Raw genomic sequence first — 20,137 nt, 5'->3', positions numbered from 1 at the left:
CCTATTGCCCACTTGCTCGAGAATCACCCTGTCATAGAACTCCGTTGGGAGATGTGAGAGTCTGATCCAAATTGCTGCAATAGCAAGTTTGGATTCAGCTGGGACAAAGTTTGGTTCCCATTTCCATATAGAGAGGAAGTGGCCCATGACAAACCAGGGTCCCTCTGTCAGGACTTTGTTCATGCTAGCGTCTAGGTTGAATTTGACGATGAATAAGTCATAACCCAGATCGATTAGCGTAAGGGGTTCAATGGGATTCTAAAGATGTGCAAGCTTTGCTCGCAGTACCTGATGGGAAATTTTCCTCCCAAATAGTTTTATTATTAGGGAGTATCTCCAGGAAAGGTATAACCTTTTCTTGTCCTCCTTTGACAAATGGATGAGGGTATTTCCCGCATTTAGTTCGAACATGGGAAGGGAGTGGGTTAGTTCATACGAGGTGGTGGACATCAGATTCTTTTCCAGTGGGATCTCTTTGAAAGAGGTTTTTTGAGGGATGTCCTCATCCATTTCAATTTGGGAGGCTTCTGTAGGGAGGTCCGGTGGTTCCGATGGGATTTTGGAGGATGGGTCCTCTGCTGGGGGTGGGGATGTGGCCATGTTAGTGGTATCTGGTTAGAGAGTAGAGATAGGTGTGGTTTTTCTCTCTCTATGAATTCTCCCTATTCCAACTTCAGTAGATTCCAGGAGCTAATTCATCAACCCTTATCCTATATTGAACATTATATAGGTTATGTTCATCATACATTTCATAGTAACATGTACTTATACTGTGAAGTATGTGGAAAAGCTCCGCCTTTGTATAAGAGGACCCCTTGAAAAGTCACAACATATAATTTGTTAGGAAGTAGTAGAGAGAGAGAAGGGAAGAGTGAAGTAATGTGAGCAAGGCAACACTTGCTAGGAAAGTACTTATTCCCAAAAAGAGATGACCGTTAACACAAATCGCATTTGTATTTTACAAGTAGCATTTGATAATTGTGACTTATAAGTTGCATTTGCGTTTTATAAGTATTTGTATTTTACAAGTAGTATTTGGAAATTGCGTTTTAGAAGTTGCATTTGGTGATTACACTTATATGTCGCATCTGAAAATTAATTTATAAGTCGCATTTGTATTGTGATTTACATGTTGCATTTGTCACAATCCTTAAAGTGTATAAATAAAACCGATATACAAGCAACAAGTCTTGATTTTTTTTTTTTTTTTTTTTTGCGATCATATTACTTGTTTTCTAGATACACAAGATACAAATATGCAGCATTAAAAAAAGGGATAGAGAACAAGAAGAAGATGAAGCATGAGAAGAAAACGAGAACCGAGGAGACGAAACAAACACTTTTTTTTTTTTGGTCAACAAATTTTTACTTTAATTTAATTAAAGTTTGAGCTAAATCACATCAGAAAGAAGAAGGGGGAGGATGAGGAAGAAGGAGGATAGGAGGAAAAGAATGTCTCTCCCTGGGTCTATATTTGCAAAATGATACTATTTGTGACATTTTGTAGTTTTTCACACAATAGTGAAATATGAATATAACTTTATTTAAACTGACAATGAGAATATTTCATACAAATATTGTACTTAATTGAATTTTAAGCAGGTTATTTACTTTGTTTACTAGGTTATCAAACTAGATGTACTAAGCACCTTTATAATAAATCACCTTAACATGATAGTATAAAAAAAAAGAGATACATTATCACTGCAAAAAAGTTAAACTCAAACTAAGAATGATGTAATCTTTTTATTTCTTAAAAATAATAAACTTAATTTTTTTTGAAATTCTTGTATATCTATAATTCATGTGTATTATGTGCATAACGTATATAATCAGTGTATAATATATGTATACAAGTAAACAATAAATCTGAGCGGCTACTTGTGTAAAGATCCCTTAAAGAATCACAGATAAATTGGGCTTAACAAAAGCCCATTAAGAGCTCGAAAGCAATTCTGTCAATTAGCAACAAAATCTACAATTCAGACATCATAATTTATATCAACCGTCCATTTAATGACCCAAGAAAATCAACGGTCCGATCAATTCCCAAACGCGCCTCTCTTAAAATTCAAATTCTCCTCTTCGTCCCGCTTCCATTTTCAGATCTTCCCCAAAAACCCAAACGGCTACTCCTCCCCCCCACCCCCACCTCCGCACACACACTCTCTCTCACACACACAAACACACAGAAAAAACGCACAAACACCCAAAACACACAGTGTCTCAATCAAAACTCCCAAAGTGAAGGCACAAGCTCCCAGAAAAACACGCACAAACACCGAGCACACACAGTGGCTCAATCAAGTACACCAAATAGAAGCATAGGTTCACCCTGTGTTCAACGTTTTAAGATGTCAAATAAGGAGAAAGGTGTAAATGTTCAGGTTCTGCTTCGTTGCAGGTACTTCGAACAAGTTCGGAAATTTGCAAAATTAGGGTTTCTCCTTTTTTTGGTGTATTTGCAAATTGGGTGGTCTATTTTCTCGACTTTTGTCTTTTTTTTTCTCTTTTTTTTTAAAAAAATCCTGGTGGTGATGATTTTCGGGTTGATTTTCAGGCCGTTTAGTAACGATGAGTTGCGGAATAATGCTCCGCAAGTGGTGACTTGCAATGATTATCAGAGAGAGGTCGCCGTTTCTCAGAACATTGCTGGAAAACACATCGATAGGATTTTTACTTTCGATAAGGTAATGTGTCTCCTGTTCGATTACTTTAATTAGAGCTGGTTCTGTTTAGAATTTGAACATTAACCTCAAAATAGGAACTTAGTGTGATTACCAACTTGATTAAACATTTTGTCGTAATTTGGAGTTAATGTCTTGCTGCAGAATAGAAAAAAAATCAACTTTAGGTTTTGCTCATTAATGTAACACAACAACTTCATCTCAGTCCCAAACAAGTTGGGGTCGGCTATATGAATCCTCACTAAGCACTTTACTCCATTTAAATCATCTCAAGTACAAATATGAGTATTGTGGCCCATGTTGAGTAGGGTGTAGTAAACTGAGGACTGAGGATTCTTGTTATTTGAAAGTGGAGATTTGAAAGTTGTTGGAGTAGAGGTGGTTGTACTCACACCAACATGTCTGTCTACTTTGGGCTTCTTTAGCAATGCTAATGTTAACTATATCACATTTTCGCCATAGCCATTATTGGGGTGTTTCAGAATGAGATTCTGTTTTGTTCTGCTTTCTGAATGCATTTTTTTGGATTGCCATTTTGGTGTTTATTATTGCTGAAAGGTGAGGTGATCCTAGTACTTGATAGGCATTGAATATCTTGGTAGAAAATTTCCCTTGCCCCCGTTCTTGAGATTAGGGTTTCACATTCTTTTCATGAAATATCATGTAATTTCAGTAAGCGTTGCTTATGATGCCTTTCATGCTTGTTCTGGTTGTTAAGTACAGGTTTTTGGTCCCTCAGCACAGCAAAGGGACCTTTATGATCAAGCAATTGTCCCAATTGTCAATGAAGTTTTAGAGGGATTTAACTGTACAATTTTTGCTTATGGGCAAACTGGTACAGGGAAGACATACACTATGGAAGGTGAATGCAAGAGGTCCAAGGTACTGAATAGCAGGCTTTGAGCATCTGTTTACTTTAAAAGCTTGCTTAGGCACAATGTTTCTTATTTTTGATTGTATGATATCACAGAGCGGACCTAATGGAGAGCTGCCACAAGAAGCAGGTGTCATACCTAGAGCAGTGAAGCAAATATTTGATACATTGGAGAGTCAAAATGCAGAATACAGTGTGAAAGTTACATTCTTAGAGTTGTATAATGAAGAAATCACTGACTTGTTAGCCCCTGAGGATTTGAAAGTTGCTTTAGAAGACAGGCAGAAGAAACAATTGCCACTTATGGAAGATGGGAAAGGTGGAGTTCTAGTTAGAGGGCTTGAAGAGGAAATTGTGACAAGTGCCAATGAGATATTCACCTTACTTGAAAGGGGATCAGCAAAACGTCGAACTGCAGAAACCTTGCTCAATAAGCAATCAAGGTATGTTTTTTTGCTCGTCTTGATAATCATTATATTACCATTTGTCTGCAAGATGATAGACATATTGGTTTTCTTTCAGTCGGTCACATTCTCTTTTCTCCATAACCATACACATCAAGGAAGCAACCCCTGAAGGCGAAGAACTTATAAAATGTGGCAAGTTAAATTTAGTTGATTTGGCTGGTTCGGAGAACATTTCTCGCTCTGGAGCTAGGGAGGTAAAACATCTTCTTGTCCATATGTTCACTCTTTGACAAAAGTCATTTCTTGGTCTTGTTTAATCAAACAGATACAGTTGTTTTAATTTTCTTCTTTCTGTAAGGCACCTCACTCTTAGAGGTACTTGCACTTCATACCTTGCGCTCTTTCTATCTATGCTATCACTTATAGTAATCTAAAAATCAGTCTGTTCTGTCAACACTTTGCAATTTTAATTCTTAGGGTCGTGCAAGGGAAGCTGGAGAAATAAACAAAAGTCTACTCACACTTGGACGAGTGATTAATGCCCTTGTTGAGCATCTTGGGCACATCCCGTACAGGTTTGTAATGTTTTTGGTTGTTCTTTATCTATTCTTGGATCTATATACTTATCACACCATTTTGCTATCTTTAAATTCCAGAGATAGCAAACTTACGCGTTTGCTGCGGGATTCATTAGGCGGAAGAACAAAAACCTGTATAATTGCCACAGTGTCACCTGCTGTGCACTGTCTTGAGGAGACTCTGAGTACACTAGACTATGCACACAGAGCAAAAAACATAAAGAATAAGCCTGAGGTAAATTCGTGAAAAGTAAAATGGTTTCCTAGGAGAATCACCTTATGCTGCTGTCTCACTCTCAATGTATCAATATAGAATATCTTTGCCTGATGTTTACTTCTCTTTGTATTCACATATAGCATCTTTACATATACTGTTTATATGCCTGTTTTTGATGTTGTTTAACCAAATGGATATCTTTCCATAAATGTTGATCATGTCATAGTGATCTGTGATCTTTCTAGTGTCTTATACAACAATATGTGAGCTTCCCTCTTTTGCTTGTTTTAGTATTGTTGTTTGGAACAAGTACTGAAGCAGGCCTAATTTTTAAATTACCATACACTGGCAGTGGTTATATTATCCCTTTTTGGAATGGAGGAATTGAATTTGGTTAATCAGGTTACCAGTTTAAAACTCTACCTGCATGGAATTTATTCTTTTGATGTGTAATACTAGAGGGATGTTGGACAGAACATCAAAATTTACTGCCATAAACTGTGGTAGTATTGTTAAAGTTCTTTGTCAGGAAAAGTTTATACCAGCCAGAAATAGTTCAGAGCCTTTGGGGAACATGAATGACTTAGCTAACATTTTTAAAAGCAAATTCTGTCACTGGTAGTGAATCTAGTCACTTTGGTTTCTTACTCGAATTTTTCACTTGGACTTAATTATTGACATTTGGGGTGTGCGCAGTACTTGATGCAACATCATCTAATACAGGCTATTTCCCAGATAACTACATAACTTTTAAAATAATTTGAACTGTAACAATTATTTTAATTCTACTTGGCCTATATCTTATTCCTTTGATGTTAATCTGTAGGTCAATCAAAAAATGATGAAATCAACCCTCATCAAGGATTTGTATGGTGAAATTGAGCGGCTTAAAGCAGGTGATTGTCTTATATTTTAGTCTATGAGATATTGTGAAGGCTTCTTTTATAAGTTCTGAGTAACATTGACTGATTCCCCTTTGATTTCTCAACTACTTTCTTCCAGAGGTGTATGCTGCTCGTGAGAAAAATGGTGTTTATATACCAAAAGAGCGATATTATCAGGAGGAGAATGAGAGAAAGGTAGGCCATCTTTGTTTTGTCCTTATTATTTTCCTTTTTTTTCTTTTGGCTGTTCAAGAAATGAGTGGTAAAAAGATTTAGTTTTCTATTGTCAATCATATCTTGTTGTTGAGATTCACAGGTTCATTGCCTCATACAGCTCCGTTCCTTTTATTTTCTGTATTCATCTCGAATGTAGTAATAAGATTTATTCACTTTTTTAATTGTAAGAGTTTTCTGATATAGAATCGTTTACCTTTTCAATTTTAGGCTATGGCGGATCAAATTGAACAAATGGGAGTTAGCATAGAAAACCATCAGAAGGTAGTGCTTGACGGAGAATCTTGTAGTTGTCTATTTCCTATATTTTCCACTTATGTGAATAATAACTTGTGTTTGGTTTGTAATAATCAGCAATTCGAGGAGTTACAAAGTAGACATGACAGTCAGGTTCAGCAGTGCTCAGATTTGACTTGTAAGCTTGATGTAACACAGGTGAATTGCTTGCCTTTTATTCCTTCGTCCTGTTTGCAACTTGTTTGCAAGTTCTTATTATGAAAGGTTCTTGCAGAAACAATTGAACCAAACAAGCAAATTGCTAGCATACACTGAAGAACAATTAAGACAATCCCAATATACTCTGAAGGAGCGGGATTTCATCATCTCTGAACAAAAAAAAGCTGGTACAGTTATCTGGATGTTGGTTTTGAAGTCCTTTGGAATTTAGTATTAATTTTGAAATCTGATATTCACAGAAAATGCGCTGGCTCACCAAGCATGTGTTTTACGGGCCGACTTGGAGAAATCAATTCAAGAGAATGCTTCCTTATTTCAAAAAATTGGTAAGGATTTTATTACTTCCGCTGCATGATTTGTTAGGATTACTCACTTCATCTTATCTGTTTTATTGTTTCCAGCTAGAGAGGATAAACTCAGTACTGATAATAGGTCTCTGGTAAACAACTTCCAAGCTGAGCTTGCGAAGCAACTTGGTTCTCTTTCCAGCACATTGGCAACTTCAGTGTGTCGACAAACTGAACACCTCCAATGCGTTGAGAAATTCTGTCATAATTTTCTTGATTCACATGACAAGGTTATTACTAGGTTCAAGTGGCACTTGTCCTTTTTCATCTTCCGCATTTCCCCTTCCATTTGTTTGATTTATTCTGCTAGTGATTGTTGTGATTTTCTTTGGTTCTGTCCTGTTCATTTAGACTTTTAATGTCAATTTTTTTTCTTGTAGGCTGTCCTAGACTTGAAGAGGAAAATTAATTCTTCAATGGCCTTGTACATATCTCACTTTGAGGCTATGCAAAATGTAGTGAGGCTGCATAAAGCTACCTCTAATGCTACTCTGGAGGAAGTTTCAACTTTGGCATCTTCTAATTCAATTTCCACCAAAGAAGTACGAAATGGCAGTTTTGATTTCAGCTTCTGATGTATTTGGATTGCTGTCCATATTACAATAATAGATCTATTTTTGATTTGAATACCTTCTATATTCCTTTCCTTCTTGCAGTTTTTAGACGCAGAGGCTGTGGAAGCAAATTCCATGTTTGATGAACTTCAGAGCACTTTGTCAACCCACCAAGGAGAGATGGCACATTTTGCTAGAGAGCTCCGTCAGGTTTCAATATGAACACTAGTTGTTAATTTGATTCATAATCAACACTCGTTGCATCCAGCACTTAGTTCTAAAAGTTATCCGAGGATATAGTTGACATTTGTTCATCCTTTTTGAGCTTTTCACAGCATGTTCGTCATTGTTTGTTTTCCGATCGTGCAGAGATTTAATGACAGTACAGAGCATTTGACAAATATCTCTGCAATCATTCAAAGATTTTTTGACAAGCTTTTGGACGAATCAAAAAGACTTGAAAAGCATGCAACAACAGTTGATGAGATTCAAACGAAATCTATTGCTGAATTTGAGAAGGCATACGAGGTATACCTTTGAAACCCGATGCAAAATGACGTTTTCCCTCTAAGTCTGATGATTGAGTTTGTCTTCTTCAGGAGCAATCAAAATCAGATGCAGAGAAGCTTATTGCTGATGTGACTTCCTTGGTCTCCAATCACATGCGTCGTCAAAAAGAACTGGTTTGTTCTTTTTACCCTTGTGATCTACATATGCCATTTCTTCCTTTCTCTTTCTCAAAGTTTAGTTTACAGGTGGGTGCAAGGCTTGTTGATCTTAGAGAAACTGTTTCTGGAAATAGGACATTCTTGGATGGGCATGTATCCTCTATGGAAGGTATTACAACAGATGCAAAAAGAAAATGGCAGGACTTCTATATGCAAGCAGAAGGCGAGACCAAAGAAAATGCTGATTTCTCAGCTGCTAAACACTGCCGAATGGAATCACTCATGCAGAAGTGGTAAGTTTCTGAATTTGCACCTTTTATGTGTGAAATTGCTATTCTACCAAGTTTCACCTCTGATCTGAATTTGCTGTCCTTTTTCAATGATTAGTCTTTTTTCTTTATTTCCTTGATTTCATATTTATTATTTTGCTTCTACTTTTTCTGTAAGTAATTGTGTGTGGCTTTTCTTTCCAGTGTAAGCACTGCTGAAACAGCTCTGAAACGGTGGCAAAGTACACATGAATTGGTTAACGACATGGGCAATCAACACGTCTTGACAATGCATTCGGTTGTCAGGTAAGTTCCCAATTTTACTTGGTACCTGATTCCATGCCTAAAGAGCAGATAAGTAACCCATCTGTTACTTTTAATAAATGAAAGATGTCTATTACCTTATGTTTTGCAAATGGATAAGAACCGATAATCATTCGTCTGGAAGTAAATTGTCTAAACCCAAGTTTAGCATTTTATAATGTTTATTTATGATAAGAAAAAAGAGAATGAATATTGGAGGAGTATTATCAAATCAAAGGTTCAATTTGATTCCAGAAGTTTATCAGGATATTTTTTTCAAGATGGAAAGGATCCCCCCAACCCCCAAACAATCAATTAGAAATAAACAATAGATGTAACATTCTGACTGCCATCAGAATAAATTGTTGATAGGAAGGTTTCTAAGTGTTTATTCAATTCTCAGTTCCATCTTCATGTCCAATAACACTATTAGCTAAAGAAACTGTTTTGGGAAATCTGGTGTCTTTTTCATCTTTTTTCATTTGTGCCCGTTCACCATCTGTTTCCTTTCTTTTAGTGGTACAATATGTGATATAGTTCGTCATTCATACCATATTGAATAGTTTGTAAGTATTTACAAGTGCAACTTCTAATACTCCACTTCCTATTTGCTGACACAACTTCATTGTAGCTGGAAACCTGAGAATTTGTTTAACTGATGTTAGACTGGTGGAAGAGAACCATCAAGTAGTTGAAATTTGTTGGGAGAATATCAGATGATTGTCTTTATCTGGAATTGTTTTGGAACCTTGTCAGTGGTTAAACTGGCATTATCAACTATAATGTATCACGTAAGGTTTATAACAAACAATGCGACAGGAGCATGCAGAAATATAATGGAAATTCAGAATCGATTATTTTATTGGGCATATAAAATACCAATATGAGGTTATTGCTTTCTCTTTGGAGAGAAACTTGAGCACTGCATCAAGCTTTAGTATAACATTCCTCTTTTGCCAGGAACATATGCGATAACAATGAGCAACATGTAACTGATTTTGACTCCACAAGGGAATCTGCTGAAGAAGATGTGAAAAGGAATAGCGAAGATATCATTAAATCTATTGACAGTAAGTTTTCCAGAATTTGTCAAGTATGTTCTGATTATGGATTCTGTAGCTTTTAAGGTTTCTGTAACAGAATAAAGGGTAGGCGTGCAGTTCAATGCTAAAGAAGTTCTTCTATAGATAGGCAATAAGTTATAAATTTTTGAAGTAAAAATACACTCATAGAAGCAAAAAGTTCAGTATCTTATGATAAAATGAGGCAGTACACTTTATATAGTAGATTATCTAGTTTTCGGCTGTAATCATTAGTTTCCATATTTTGGTCGTGTGCCGCCAATATGTAATTTCTTTTGTTAAAATAATACTAATGATTAGCAAAAACAGTAGCTTATAGTGGTGGTTTTTATGGTTGGTGTTATTTGGGGATGATTTTTTGTTGCCGTTTTGTAATATTTCCTCTGGTGTCATTCTTATCCAGGCTTGTCAGGCGAAGAGAGAGGATCTATATCTGGCGTTTTGGATACTACCAGTGCACACTCAGAGACCCTTGATGTACTTAAGAAAGATCACTGCATGCAGTCTACCTCCATTGAACAGATAGCCCTTGAAACTTTTCAGCAGAAGTATATGGTATGCTGATCAAGAATCTATCTTCACTTGAAAAGTTTCAGGAACTACCCTGGACAAAGCTTCTCAAAATGTCACTTTGTTACTATCTATTTTGCTGTTGCCATTTTGAAAAGATAATGCTACCATATTCCATCTGCATTGCATTTCACTAGGGGTCATTTCGTTGGAGCAATTAGAAAGAAAAAAAAAATCCTGCATAAGATTTCAGATAAAATAATGTGCAATGTCTTGAGGGATTAGAAAAAATAATTCCCACATAACTCATGCAATATTTTGTTGGCCGTATAAGAAAAATTAACCCCTACATATGCAGCATTTAATTGGCTGTAGTAGATAATACCGACATTAAGTTATGTGGGAATTTATGTGTGATAGAATGTGAGCTAAAAGTACCGTATTAGCTATAAATAAACGTATTTAAAGAGAAAAATTCCCTTAATGTATATGATATCTACATAACATTCCTTGCTTCATTATTAACTGTATAGCAACTGATACATTATTATTCACCTTATAGTAATTCCTTCATCTTTATTTACTTTATAATCGCTGCATAACTAGTATGTGCATCAAAATAAATGATACTTTGCAACTTGCTTTTTCTTTATCTTTTGTTATTCGCTAGTGTTAAGAAAAGAATACTATATAGTTGTGCTGAATTTTGTTACTTCTTACTGATGCTCAGGATTATGAGCCAACTGGAGCAACACCAATTAGGTCTGAGCCAGATGTACCAAGCAAGGTTACAATTGAGTCGTTGCGTGCCATGCCAATGGAGGTTCTACTAGAGGAATTCCGAGAGAACAATTCATTCGAGTCATTTCAAGTAAAGGAAGTAAAGCCATCACTTATCCCACGATCACCTTTCTCACAGATTAACAATTAGCAGATTGGTCTTTTTTGTTCCCTCGTGCATATGATCATTTATAATGTGTACCTGTATTTTCTTTTCTATACTGGTCCTGCCTACAAATACGAGTAAATTACTGCAACTGCAGTATATGTTATAGGTTAATTCAGTCTGAAAAATAAATCCCATCTTGGGATTTAGAAAGTGGCTGTAAATGAGGAAAGCTTGGTGCGTGGTTCCTGAGAGTTTAGGTCAAGGAAAGATACTCTTCTATGTATTGTAAAAGTGCTATTTCTTGAAGAGTTGCAGTTTCATCGTGCAATAGATCTATAATGACATTCGACGGTCAATGCTAGATAGTAATATTTATATTTTGGTAACTTGCATATAGGTGCCAATTGATTTGTTTGAATTTTTTTACAGATGTACTAGTCTCTGTATTAAGGTTGGGCATCAATCTAAACATATGTGCTATGCCCAAACAAAGAAGATCCCAACATAAATATAATACGGAGCAGTATACTTTACAAAAGGTTTAATGGAACCAGAATTAGCAGTATACTTTACAAGAGGGGTTGTGTTCAAATAGTCTCAAATTCTATTCTATACTTTCCTTGACATTCTATTAATGCAAACGATCAAAAGTTTATAGTGAAACTTAAAGGGACAAATAAATGAAATGAAATTAGGGACAATTTATTGCAAGATTGACGAAAAATGTAAGGTGCAAATGACAAGATAGCTAATTTTTATTGCAAATACATTGGCTGTTTAAGTTTTCTGAATTAAATTGTCATATTTAAATATTACATAAGACGTTTATTCCATCTGAATTAGTCGTACCTTTCAAATATTTCAAACATAAAATAGCAATAGCAACCCATCGGAGGGGAAGGAATTGTCATTGCCTGTGCCAAACTCAAGTTTGATGTTCAAATCCAAAACCCCAAAGACATTTCCCTCCAACAATGCAACACTTCGTTATTCTTCAGCTACCTCCCTAGTTGACCCCACAACTCATCAAGAACTGCATCAACATACCTTTTCAAATCAACCGAACGACATTTCACAAACACCAACTTCACAATTTTCTCAATATTTGGACCCAAGATTCTATCTTTCTCAACTTTTAAATTGTAAAAGTCTTTATCAGGTAAAGCAGGTTCATGCTCAGATAACAACTAATGGATTAATTAAAAACCAAATTGTTGCTAACAAACTTTTATACATATACAGTTTGCATAAGTCTTTGGATTATGCTTATGCCTTGTTTTGTAGTTTGAGTGGAAAAAATGCTGTTTCTTGGAGTGTTATGATTGGTGGTTATGCTAAAGCTGGTGAGTTTATCAACAGCTTAAGGACTTTTAGGGAGTATTTAAGATCTGGGGATAAACCAGATAATTATACTTTGCCTTTTTTGATTAGGGTATGTAGGGATACAATGGACCTTCAAATGGGTAGAAAGATTCATAATGTTGTTTACAAAAATGGGTTGCAATCAGATGTTTTTGTGGTTGCAGCACTTGTGGATATGTATTCAAAATGTAAGGTTATTGGTGATGCAAAACAGTTGTTTGATAAAATGCCTAAGAGGGACCTTGTGACTTGGACAGTCATGATTGGAGCGTGTACGGAGTGTGGGGATCCGAGTGAGGCTTTAGTTTTGTTTGATCAAATGAGAGAGGAAGATGTTGTCCCAGATAAAGTTGCTCTCGTAAATGTAGTAAATGCTTGTGCAAAGACGGGGGCAATGCATAAGGCTAAGGTTTTACATGAATATATAGTGAGGAATAAGTTTTCGTTGGATGTTATCTTGGGGACGGCAATGGTTGACATGTATGCTAAATGTGGATCTGTTGATGTTGCTAGAGAAGTGTTTGATGGTTTGAGAGAAAAGAATGTTATAACTTGGAGCGCGATGATAGGGGCGTATGGTTATCACGGCCAAGGCCACGAAGCTATTGATATGTTCCCTATGATGTTAAGGAGCGGGATATTGCCTAACAAGATCACATTTGTTTCTCTTTTGTATGCGTGTAGTCACAGTGGGCTGGTTGAAGAAGGTAAACGGCTTTTTAATTCTATGCAGAACGAATATGGAGTGAAGCCGGATATTAAACATTTTACTTGTATGGTGGACCTCTTGGGCCGTGCTGGGAAAATTGACGAGTCGTTAGAGTTAATAGATCATATGGCCGTTGAAAAAGATGAAGGGCTTTGGGGGGCATTACTCGGAGCGTGTAGAATTCATGGCCATGTAGAGCTTGCAGAAAAGGCAGCAAAATCCTTGATTGAATTGCAACCTCAAAATCCAGGACATTATGTTTTGCTTTCAAATATATATGCGAAAGCAGGTAAATGGCAAGACGTGGCCAAGATTAGGGAATTAATGACCCATCAGAAATTGAAGAAAATTCCTGGTTGGACATGGATTGAAGTTGATAACAAGATTCATCGATTTAGCGTTGGAGACCACACCCATCATCAATCAAAGGAGATATACGAGAAGTTGAAATGTCTGCTCGAGGAATTAGAGGCTGCTGGTTATGTCCCTGATACAAACTTTGTGTTGCATGATGTTGATGAGGAACTTAAGCTTGGAAACCTGTTCTCCCATAGTGAAAAGTTGGCTATTGCATTTGGCCTCATAAGCACACCTGAGCATTCTACTATTAGAATTATGAAGAACCTTAGAGTATGTGGTGACTGTCACACATTTTGTAAGTTTGTTTCTCAGATTACAAGTAGGGTGATTGTTGTTCGTGACGCAAATCGGTTTCACCACTTTAAGGAAGGTGCCTGTTCTTGTGGAGATTATTGGTGATTTGCATTGTTCCAGTCTTATGAGGTGAAGGTTCGGTCTCTTATTTTGCAAAGATGTAAGGTATGCTTCCTATGGGATCTTAACAATTTTAATTTCAATCATCATTCATGTCTCTTAGTCAATCAAGTGAATATAATCACAAATTCGCGTTACATGACCCCGAAATGCCATAAAATAAACCACAAAACTAATGGCGAAGTAATGAGTATCGGTAACTAGGCCGTTTCGTATGGACCTACATAATTTTAGGCCAATCAGGGTCCGTCACAAAAATTCTACTGAATCAGCATGTACTAATACACACGAACAAATGGATATAATCACAAATTCGTATTGCATGACCGCAAAACGACATAAAATGAACCCGGAAGTCATGGCGAAGCAACACGTATTGGTTACTAGGCCGTTTCGTATGAACCAACAAAATTTCAGGCCAACCGAAGTCTGTTAAAAAAATTCTACTGAATCAGCATGTACTAATACACATGAAAAAGTGGTGTGGATATAATCACAAGTTCGTGTTGCATGACCCCAAAACGCCATAAAATGAACCCGAAAGTCATGGATAAGCAATAAGTACTAGTCACTAGGCCGTTTCCTATGGACCTACAAACTTTCAGGCAAATCGAAGTCCGTCAAAAAATTGTAATGAATCAACATGTACTAATACACACGATAAAGTGAAAATAATCACAAATTTGCGTTGCATGACACTGAAACATCATAAAATGAACCTAAAAATCACGGCGAAGCAGTGAGTATGGACACTAGGCCGTTCCTTATGGACCCACTAAATTTTAGGCCAATTGGAGCACGCAAAATTTATAAAGAATCAACATGCATAAATATACACGAAAAATGGATATAATTACAAATTTGCTTTGCATGATCCTGAAATACCATAAAATAAACCCAAAAATCATGACGAAACGATGATTATAGGTCACTAGACCATTTCCTCTAGACCTAAACAATTTCAGTCCAATCAACGTCCGTAAAAAAGATTCGAAAGAATCATCATGTAGTAATATACACGAAAAAGATTCTAAAGAATCAACATGACCGTTTCTTGTTTTTTGGCGTTTTAGGGCCGTAAAATACGAATTCAAGACGATTCCCAGATTTTCGCGTGCTATAGTCCATGGATGCATGAATTCGGGTGAACAACCCTGAATCTCCTAAAAATTTTGCGGGCCCATAAAAAATAACCTAATGAACAATAGTCATCGCTTAACCATGTTTGTTCCTTGTTTTATGATGTTTTCGGGTCATAAAACTGGAATTCAGGATGATTCCCATATTTTAGTGTGCATAGTCAACGCCATCTACATGAATTCGGGCGACCGGCTCCGAATCTCATAAAATTTTACGGGCCCAAAAAAATTGACCTAATGACGAACAATCATCTCTTCGCCATGACCATTCCTTTTTTTTTTTTTTTTGCATTTTAGGCCAATAAAACAGGAATTTAGTACGATTCCTAGATTTTCATGTTCTATAGTCCACACTATCTGCATGAATTCAGGCGATCAACTACGAATCTACTAAAATTTTGCGGGCCCATAAAAATGACCTAATGAATAATAGTCATCGCTTCGCCATGACTGTTCCTCGTTTTTTGGGCATTTAGGTCCATAAAACAGGAATTCCAGGATTCCCAAATTTTCCTATGCTATATAGTCAATGCCATGTGCATGAATTCGGGCGACAAGTCCCAAATCTCCTTAAATTTTGCAGGCATATAAAAAATGACCTTATGAACAATATTCATCACGTCACCATGACTGTTCCTCGTTTTTTGGCGTTTTAGGGCCATAAATCAGGAGTTCAGGATGATTCCCGAATTTTTGTGTGTTATAGTCCACACCATCTGCATCATTTCGGGCGACCGACTCTGAATCTCCTAAAACTTTGCGGTCCCATAGAAAACCTACTAAACATTAGTCATCGCTTCGCCATGACCGTTGCTCGTTTTTTGGCATTTTAGGGCCATAAAACAGGAATTCAGGACGATTCCCACATTTTCGTGTGCTACAGTCCACGCCATCTGCATGAATTCGGGCGATCGACTCCGAATCTTCTAAACTTATGCTGGCCTATAAAAAACGATGTGCTGAACAATAGTCATCGCTTCGCCATGAACGTTCCTCGAATTTTGGCGTTTTAAGGCCATAAAATAGGAATTCCGGATGATTACCAGATTTTCGTGTGCTATAGTCCATGCCATATGTATGAATTCAAGCGACCGACCATTAATCTCCTAAAATTTTACGGGCCCATAAAAAACAACCTAATGAACAATAGCCATCGTTTCGCCATGACCGTTCCTCGTTTTTTGGCGTTTTAGGGCCATAAAACCGGGATTCAGTACAATTCATAAATTTTTGTGTGCTATAGTCCGCGCCATCTACAAGAACTCGGGCAACCCCCTCCGAATATCCTAAAGTTTATCTGGCCCATAAAAAGTGACTTAAAGAACAATAGTCATAGTTTTTCCATGATTGGCGTTTAGGGCCATAAAATAGGAATTCATGACGATTCCCTCATTTTCGTTTGCTCTGGTCCACGCCATCTACATGAATTCAGGCGACCGTCCTCAAATCTCCTAAAATTTTGTTGGCCCATAGAAAAAAAACCTAATGAACAATAATCATCGTTTCGTCATGACCGTTCCTTTTTTTGTTTGGTGTTTTAGAGTCATAAAGCTGGAATTCAGGACGATTCCTAGATTTTCATGTTCTATAGTCCACGCCATTTGCACAATCCATTTTTGGCGTTTTAGAGCTATAAAACAGAAATTCAGAACGATTCCCAGATTTTCGTGTGTTATTGTCCATGCCATCTGCATGAACTCGGGTAACCGACCCCGAATCTCCTAAAATTTTGTGGTCCCATAAAAAAGGGCCTAATGAACAATAGTCATCGCTTCACATGAATTTCCTCTTTTTTTTTTGGCATTTTAGGGCTATAAAATAGGAATTCAGGACGATTCCCAAATATTCGTGTGCTATAGTCCACATCATCTGCTTGAATTCGGCCGATTGACTCTCAATCTCCTAAAATTTTACGGGCCCATAAACAATGACCTAATGAATAATAGTTATCACTTCGCCATGACCGTTCCTCATTTTTCGATATTTTAGGGCCATCAACATGAATTTAGGACGATTCCCAAATTTTCGTGTGCCATAGTCCAAATCTGCATCAAATCGGGCGATCGACTCCAAATCTCCTTAAATTTTAAGGGCCCATACAATATGGCCTAATAAAAAATAATCATCGCTTCGTCATGCCCGTTCATCATTTTTGAGCGTTTTAGGGCCATAAAACAAGAATTCAAGACGATTCCTAGATTTTCGTATGTTGAAATCCATGCCATCTGCATGAATTCGAGCGACCGACTCCGAATCTCTTAAAATCTTGGGGGCCCATATAAAATGACCTAATGAACAATAGTCATCGCTTCTCCATGACTATTCCTCGGTTTTGGCATTTCAGGGCCATAAAACAGGAATTCAAAACGATTTTTAGATTTTGTGCTATATTCCACGCCATCTACATGAATTCGGGCCACCGACTTCGAATCTCCTAAAATTTTGCGTTCCCAAAAAATGACCTAATGAACCATAGCCATCGATTCGCCATGACTGTTCCTTGTTTAATGGCATTTTAGTGCCATAATACAGGAATTCAGAACGATTCCCTAATATTCGTCTGCTATAGTCCAATCCATCTACCTGAATTCGGGCGACCGACTCCTAATCTACTAAAATTTTGCGGGCCTATAAAAAATGACCTAATGAATAATAGTCATCGCTTTGCCATGATCGTTCATCATTTTTTGGCATTTTAGAGCCATAAAATAGGAATTCAAGATGATTCTCAGATTTTCTTGTGCTATAGTCCACGCCATCTGCATGAATTAAGGCGACCAACCCCGAATCTCCTAAAATTTTGCGGGCCTATAAAAAACGACATAATGAACAATATTCATCTCTTCGCGATGACCGTTCCTCTCTTTTGTTTTTGGGAATTTTAGGGCCATAAAACAGGAATTCACGATGATTCTCAGATTTTCATGTCTATAGTCCACGCTATCTGTATGTATTCGAGCGAATGGCCCCGAATTGCCTAAAATTTTGTGCGCCCATAAAAGATGACCTAATGATAAATAGTCATTGCTTTGCTATGAACGTTCCTTCTTTTTTGGCGTTTTAGGGCTATAAAACAGGAATTCAGGGCGATTCTCAAATTTTCATGTACTATCGTCCACGCCATCTGCATGATATCAGGCGAACAATAGTCATCGCTTCACCATGATCGTTCTTCATTTTTGATGGGTCGTCAAAATTTTAGGCGATCCATGTCCGGACGCTAAGGCCCATGCAGGAGGCGTGGGCTATAGCACACGAAAATCTGGGAATCATGTAGAATTCCAATTTTATGGCCCTAAAACGCCAAAAAATAAGTAACAATCATGGCGAGCGCTGACTATTATTTCTTAGTCATTTTTGATGGGCAGACAAAATTTTAGGCGATTTAGATCCGGGCGCCCGGGCCCATGCAAGAGGCGTGGGCTATATAGGACACAAAATTTGAGAATCGGGCGGAATTCTAGTTTTATGGCCTTAAAATGCCAAAAAACGAATTACAATCATGGCGAGGCAGTGACTATTGTTCCTTAGGTTATTTTTGATGGGCCGGCAAAATTTTAGGTGATTCGGGTCCGGGTGCCTGGTCCCATACAAAAGGCGTGGGCTATTATAGCACACGATAAACTAAGAATCGGGCATAATTCTAATTTTATGGCCCTAAAAAGCCAAAAAATGAGTAACGGTCATGGCGAGACGATGACTATTATTCCTTTGGTCGTTTTTGATGGGCCGATAAAATTTTAGGCAATCTAGGTCCGGTCGCCGGGGTCCATGCAGGAGGCGTGAGCTATATCACACGAAAATCTGGAAATCAGGCGGAATTCCGTTTTTATGGCCCTAAAATGCCAAAAAACTACTAAGGGTCATGGTAGGCGGTGATTATTGTTCATTTGGTCATTTTTGATGGGCCGGCAAAATTTTAGGCGATCCAGCTCCGGGCGCCTGGGCCCATGTAGAAGGCGTGAGCGGAAATTTGGGAATCGAGCAGAATTTTAGTTTTATGACCCTAAAATGCCAAAAAATAAGTGACGGTCATGGCGGGGCGATGACTATTGTTCCTTAGGTCGTTTTCGATGGGCCAAAACATTTCTAGGCGATTCGGGTCAGGGTGCCCGGGCCCATGCAAGAGGTGTGGGCTATAGCACACGAAAATCTGGCAATCGGGCATAATTCCAATTTATTGGCCCTAAAACTCCAAAAACTGAGTAACGTCATGGCGATACGCTGACTATTGTTCCTTAGGTCAATTTTTATGGGTCGGTAAAATTCTAGGTGATCCGGGCCCAGACGCCCGACCCATGCAAAAGGCGTGGGCTATAACACACAAAAATCTGGAAATCGGGCGGAATTCTAGGTTTATTGCCCTAAAACGCCCAAAAGCGAGTAACGATCATGTCGAGGCAGTGACAATTGTTCCTTAGTCATTTTTGATGGGCCGGCAAAATTTTATGCGATCCGGGTCCAGGCGCCCGGGCACATGCAGGAGGCGTGGGCTATAGTACATGAATTCCAGGCGAAATTCCAGTTTTATAGCCCTAAAACGCCAAAAAAGAGTAACGGACATGGTGAGACAGTGACTATTGTTGCTTAGGTCGTATTTGATGGGCTAGCAAAATTTTAGGCGATCCGGATTAGGGCGTCTGGGCCCCAGCAGGAGGCGTGAGCTATAACAAATGAAAAATTGGGACTCGTGTAGAGTTCCATTTTTATGTCCCTAAAACGCCAAAACGAGTAACATACATGGCAAGGTAGTGACTATTATTCCTTAGGTCGTATTTTATGGGCCGACAAAATTTTAGGCGACCCGGGTTAGGGCGTCCGGGCCCCAGTAGGAGGCTTGGGCTATAACACATGAAAATTTGGGAATCAGGCGAAATTCTAGTTTTGTGGCTCTAAAACGCCAAAAAATGCGTAATGGTCATGGCAAGGCGGTGACTATTGTTCCTTAGATCGTTTTTTGATGGGCAAGCAAAGTTTTAGGCAATCCAGGTCTGGGCTCCGGGGCTTATGCAGGATGCATGAGCGAAATTCTAGGAATCGAGCGGAATTCTAGTTTTATGACCCTAAAATGCTAAAGAATGAGTGACAGTCATGTTGAGACGGTGACTATTGTTCCTTCGGTCATTTTTGACGGTCCGACAAAATTTTAGGCGATCCGGGTCTGGGTGCTCAGGACCATGCAGAAGGCGTGGGC

At 37.9% G+C, this 20,137-nt stretch overlaps 2 protein-coding genes across 3 annotated transcripts; both read left to right on the top strand.

The window, feature by feature from the left end:
* Positions 1-2,123: 2,123 nt before the first annotated feature.
* Positions 2,124-11,313, top strand: LOC107774014 (125 kDa kinesin-related protein). Of its 2 annotated transcripts, NM_001325174.1 has the most exon segments (23): positions 2,136-2,404; positions 2,561-2,690; positions 3,411-3,569; positions 3,658-4,004; positions 4,084-4,222; positions 4,446-4,543; positions 4,625-4,781; positions 5,590-5,659; positions 5,766-5,842; positions 6,092-6,145; positions 6,236-6,316; positions 6,393-6,504; positions 6,577-6,663; positions 6,739-6,914; positions 7,065-7,226; positions 7,341-7,448; positions 7,608-7,766; positions 7,838-7,921; positions 7,994-8,199; positions 8,380-8,481; positions 9,439-9,548; positions 9,964-10,115; positions 10,801-11,313. In NM_001325174.1, coding segments are annotated over 23 exon segments (3,021 nt in total). In that variant the 5' UTR covers positions 2,136-2,354; the 3' UTR covers positions 11,002-11,313.
* Positions 11,314-11,730: 417 nt separating this feature from the next.
* LOC107774015 (putative pentatricopeptide repeat-containing protein At5g52630) lies at positions 11,731-13,906 on the top strand. The gene has a single exon (XM_016593458.2). It carries the CDS (start codon positions 11,894-11,896, stop codon positions 13,787-13,789), a length of 1,896 nt encoding a protein of 631 aa, XP_016448944.1. The 5' UTR covers positions 11,731-11,893; the 3' UTR covers positions 13,790-13,906.
* The last annotated feature ends 6,231 nt before the right edge of the window (positions 13,907-20,137 follow it).

This window comes from Nicotiana tabacum, chromosome 10, assembly GCF_000715075.1.
Source record: "Nicotiana tabacum cultivar K326 chromosome 10, ASM71507v2, whole genome shotgun sequence".
In the NCBI taxonomy this organism is placed as follows: domain Eukaryota; kingdom Viridiplantae; phylum Streptophyta; class Magnoliopsida; order Solanales; family Solanaceae; genus Nicotiana; species Nicotiana tabacum.
Note: the sequence above shows the minus strand (reverse complement) of the source record. Positions and strands in the feature narration are given on the sequence as shown.